At 57.8% G+C, this 4947-nt stretch overlaps 3 protein-coding genes across 3 annotated transcripts; 1 reads left to right on the top strand and 2 right to left on the bottom strand.

The window, feature by feature from the left end:
* Positions 1-95: 95 nt before the first annotated feature.
* Positions 96-1935, bottom strand: GNI_031100 (hypothetical protein; the record flags this gene model as incomplete). Its single annotated transcript, XM_011130860.1, has 2 exons — positions 96-140; positions 172-1935. The coding sequence occupies 2 exons, from the start codon at positions 1933-1935 to the stop codon at positions 96-98; spliced, it is 1809 nt and encodes a 602-aa protein (XP_011129162.1).
* A 445-nt stretch (positions 1936-2380) lies between these two features.
* GNI_031090 (hypothetical protein) lies at positions 2381-3137 on the top strand (the record flags this gene model as incomplete). The annotated part of the gene is made up of 3 exons (XM_011130859.1): positions 2381-2703; positions 2894-2963; positions 3000-3137. 3 exons carry the CDS (start codon positions 2381-2383, stop codon positions 3135-3137), a joined length of 531 nt encoding a protein of 176 aa, XP_011129161.1.
* Positions 3138-3345: 208 nt separating this feature from the next.
* On the bottom strand, positions 3346-4200 carry GNI_031080 (hypothetical protein; the record flags this gene model as incomplete). The annotated part of the gene is made up of 1 exon (XM_011130858.1): positions 3346-4200. One exon carries the CDS (start codon positions 4198-4200, stop codon positions 3346-3348), a length of 855 nt encoding a protein of 284 aa, XP_011129160.1.
* Positions 4201-4947: the final 747 nt, after the last annotated feature.

Genomic DNA, 4947 nt, shown 5'->3' with positions numbered 1-4947 from the left:
GTGGGGAAGGCCAGGGGGGGTGGGGAAGGCATTACAGTGATGGAAGTCAAGAGTCGAGAGTACGATGAGTAGGATCCAAGAGGAGAGCGAGATGATCATGGTTCTTTGTTGTGTGCTACCATGTAGTAATCGGATCGCGACTACGTACAAGGCATATGCAGTTTCCGTAACCTGGCCTTCTGTAGTCTTTATCGACCATGTCTTGTTTTTTCGGAGTTCTTTTCCTAAGAGGTCTTTACCCATAAGTTTTCGGTTGTCAAGGATGGGAACATGTTTCTTGGTGATGAGATCTTCGATGGCCTTTTGTAGGGCAGTGTCATATGGTCCGGTAGCTCCGAAGGGGCTGACGGGTATCCTAAGTATTCGGCAGGTAGGGTCTAGGGTGCCATAGACGAGGTCTAGCACGTCTTCGCTGTCTCCGGCGAAGCGAGAGCTGCGGGATTCGTCAACGGAGCTGTCGCAGAGGGGCTCGAGCCCGACGCCGGTAAGGACGAGATCGGGGTTCTCTGTTGCGAGAATGCGACCGTCTTCCTTTAGGGCGGCTTGGAGAATGTCCTGGGCTTGCGCAATTAATTTCTCATAGCTCTCCAACAACACTTCGGAGGTCTGCGTTCCGCGCTGAGAGGAGGGCCCCGAGACCGTGTCGCCTTCGGACAGGTCCATGGCTTCGGCGTCCCGCAGTGTCGTGTCAGGCGCCGCCGCCTCTTGAGGCCACAGTCCTACAGAGGTGCGACTTGAACCGGCGGAGCTTGTATCGAAAGCCGAACTGGCCAAGGCGGCCGCAGCGACATCCAACCTCAGGGTACTCGGGCGACGCGGCCGGCCCCGCGGGGTGTCTCGGTCCCAAGACCAACCCCCGTGGCCTGTCGCTATCGCACCCAGGCGACGGCGATTCTTTTTTGGACGCGAGAACTTCCGGACCGGCGGGGCCCTCTGTTCCACAGGCGATTGAGTGGCTGTCTCGACCGGTACTGAATCGTGGTAGTCCTGCTGTTCCAGGTCGTACAGATCAGCGAACTTGAGTCGACCCTGGTCGGCACTTGGCGTCAAAGGCACACGGTCCACCAACAGACCCTGACTCGCAACCACGCCCTCCTCCTCCTCATCGTTATCATCGCCGTACACACTCCCCCCGCCCCGTGGCGATTGGTAGCCGTCACTGTCTTCATCGCTCAAGCTGTCTTCGTCGTCGTCATAACCACTGACACTCGACGCTTCGCTGTCCTTGCCCGACTCCGCTTCCAGAAACGCCGCTCTCGACTCCTCCCAACTCTGTTCCGGGTCCAGGTCAGCCGCCGCAGCGTCCAGACCGGCTGCGGTCGCCGAGCCATCTTGTCCTGGGTCGTTTGCGGCGGAGTCCTTTTTTAGGACGGCTTCGTCATCCGCGGCGGCTGCCGATAGGTCGCTGGCAGGTTTGTTCTCGCAGAGAGGACACACGGTATCGCAGAATTGTTCGAGGTAGTCTGCGCAGAACTGGTTGGCGGCCAGGTCTCCGGGTAGGCCGGTATCGCAAGCGAAAGGTTCGAAGAAGTCGTAGTTACTTTTGATGGTGCAGTTGATGTAGTTGCGTCCCCGAGCAGGTTGAGTCAAAGGACAGGTCTGTAGGTAGGTGCGGCAATTGACTTGACGTGCGTCATTGTAGCTTGATGGCATGAGGTGGCAACGCCATTGTCGCAATGCCCGTGCAAAGAACCCCAGTTCGAATCCAAGCGCTGCCCATATTAACACTCGCGTCCAACGACAAAACAACACACATACGGCCTGTGCGAAGGTCGCCAACTTCTTACTAGCCATCACCACACGTCCACCCGGCAACAACCGTGCAGAAGTCTTCTTGTGAGGACATGTCGCACCTAACGAACGCTCCAGGAACCCTTCCATGTGCGATACTAACGCACATGAACTCGATAACACCGCCACACCTATCATCGCCATCAGCGGACTTAACATGTTTCGAGGCTTTCTCCACGGTAGCACTGACAACCGCAACCAGTCCCATTCCTCCAACGGCTCCAACTCGCAATGCTGCGGTGTAATCAACGCTCGCAGAAACCGACTTGTTGGCCGCCGACTAAACATCGGCACAACTGCACATACCAATGTTACGAATCTGCTAGATAGGTAGCTGCCAGTCTAGATAGGTAGGCAGACCGACCGACTGTATGCTTACTATGGCTTAGAGCAACTAGACAGATAGCCCAGCATGTTATAGCGTGAACGTGTGAGGCACTTCCCGAACTGAATAGAGTCATCATAAAGTATCGTGGGAAATATTACGTACGTTTTCTGGCGGTATAGACGTTTCACACGGAACCAGAAGCGTCGTAGCATTTTTCTAGGTCTGTCGTGGTGCAAAGAAAGGTGTAAAGGTGTAAACCAAATGGGGGCCTTGATATCCTGCATGGAACGCATTGGTAAACGAGGGCCTCTTGTAGAGGACGTGGAGTCCCCTCGGAATGATGGCCTCGAAGAGGAAGTCGTGCCGCGGAACCGGCCCGCTGTCCGGCGACCAACCTTCGCCCCTGCGCTTGAGACTAAACGCCTACAAGAAAAGTCCCAAAGTTTCTCACAAGTCGACGGTAACGAAGAGCCGACCACCGAGCGACCCGCAGATCTCCTTGAAAAACTACGCGACGTCCTCAACGCCCCCGCCATCCAAAAGCAAGGCATCTTCGAGAAGAAAATTACTCTTAAGCTCGACAGGTATGTTCTCAAGTGCTTCCGCTCCCTTCCCGGCGACCTTCCGCTTCCTTCCCGGGACCTTCCGCTCCGTTCCCGGGACCTTCCGCGCTCCGTTCCCGGGACCTTCCGCTTCCTCTTCCCCGTTAGTGTAGCCTTAATTCAACCGCCCTCCTAGTCCAACCATCTTCTAATACAACCTTTCTGTGTTTAGTTCTGGTTCAAAGCTGGAATGGTACGGTTCAAACGCGCGTACTCCATTGGGCAGTGTGCCCATATCTTCGGTAAGCCGTTACCACGCTCACTCTGACCTTGATTAGATTTCGGAGATTCGTCAAAGCAAAACGTCATCGGATTACGTAGAAATCCAGAAAGGCTCGGAGGTGATTACCTTTGGGTTCCTGGACCCCGCCGATCGCGAAATCTTCCAAAGAGCGCTTGAACAATACACCCAGTAAGCGAACGGCACTCAAGGGGCACTCGAGGGGCACTCGAGGGGCACTCGATGGTGGCAAGAAATGACGCGTTCTTTCTTTAGGCTGAGCAAATCCTTCTTACCGACCTCCAGCCAGCAATGAGCGTTCGGTTGGGTCCATAAGCCAGGCTCACAAATAAAGCCTTGGCTTGGATCCTCGTCTTGGATTCTCAGATTGGATCCTCGGCTGGTTACCGGCTGCCGACAAGGGACTTGAGGAACTCTGCGATGCTGTCGTCGACCTCCCCGACCGCGTCGACCTCCGCGGCCGTGACTTCCTGTGTCGGGGAGTCCGTATCGGTAGGGTCCCGGTCGTCCTCGACTGAAGTATCGCTGCCTCCAGCCGCGACCGGGGCTACCTTCGTCACAGCCCCGCCTCTCCCTGGCGCCCCGCCCCGTCCCGGCGCCACACCCCGCCTCGACGCCGCGTTCCGTCCTGGCGGCACGTTCCGTGTCTGGCTCCGTGCTTCGCTTTTTTCGTCGTCAGACACATACACTTTCCGGCTGCTCCCGCGTTTCGGGTTCTTCTTCTTCTGGATCGACACCAACTCCTCCGCCCCCATCTCGCTCGTGTGCGACGAAGCCGCTGACGCGTGCGATGAAGCCGCAGACAAATTCGAGGAACTCGGAGAGTCCGGCAACAGCGCCGCTGCCGACGACGGCTGCACAGAAACCAACACCGACTCGGCAGGTATTCCGCCACGCTCCACGGTGACCGGACGGCTCTCTCCGTTCGGGCGGTTCTCTTCGCCGGGACGGCTGTCTGTCGGGTGCCCCTCTGTCAGGCGGTTCTCCGGAGGGCGCGTCTCCGCGTCCGACTTCTTGTCATTTTTTGGACTGCCTCGCACGCGCTTCCGCGGCACCACGGACTCCGACAGGCTCGCCTTGACTCCGCCTTCGGCGCCTGCTTCGGACGTTCTGCTACCTTCGGTCGCACCGCCCTCCGTCTTCGGGTTGAGGTCCCGCTTCTTCGCCTTTCGCCGCGGAATTTCGACATCCTGCAAACGAACCACACTCCCTTTAGACAACGGTTTCATTTCTTTCATCGCATTACCCACGGCGACGGGACTGGGAGCCACACTGGACGCTGACGACGTTGCCGCCAAATCAGACGCGGCCGAGCCCGAGAGAGCAGAACTACCGCCTGCGATGGTGGTACTACTGCCTGCGATAGTGGTACTACTGCCTGCGATAGTGGTACTACTGCCTGCGATAGTGGTACTACTGCCTGCGATAGTGGTACTAACGCCTGAAAGACCTGCACTATCACCTGAAGGACCAGTCCTACCGCTTGACAGATCAGTACTAGCGCCTGAGGGACTGGTACCACCGCCAGAGGGGTCAGCACTACTGACTGAGAGACCAGTCCTACTGCCTGACGGCTCGGTACTGCCGCTTGAGGGACCAGGACTGGCGAGACTCGTTCCAGAGGCATCGCCTGTCGCCTGCTCTCTGCCGGTCCGCTTCCGGCGGCAGCCGCCCCCTCTGCCGGTTTCAATGGGGTGGTTTTATCTTCGCCGAATTTCGAGTCAACCTTCGGTCCGTCAGCCTTGGATCCGTCAGCCTTGGATCCGTCAGCCCTGGATCCGTCAGCCCTGGATCCGTCAGCCTTAAATAATGGAGCAGCGGGCACGGACTTGGCTGCGGTCGCGGCCGTCCGCGGTGTCACGGGTTTCAGGAACGTGGGGTTTAGCAGCGCCGGGATCCGGTCATCGCCGAGCACGATGTCGTCCTCCTCGCAAGCCACCGGCCGCGGGATGAAGGGTAAAATCACATCGCTCAAGTCTTCTCCG

This window comes from Gregarina niphandrodes (assembly GCF_000223845.1).
Source record: "Gregarina niphandrodes unplaced genomic scaffold scaffold00004, whole genome shotgun sequence".
In the NCBI taxonomy this organism is placed as follows: domain Eukaryota; phylum Apicomplexa; class Conoidasida; order Eugregarinorida; family Gregarinidae; genus Gregarina; species Gregarina niphandrodes.
Note: the sequence above shows the minus strand (reverse complement) of the source record. Positions and strands in the feature narration are given on the sequence as shown.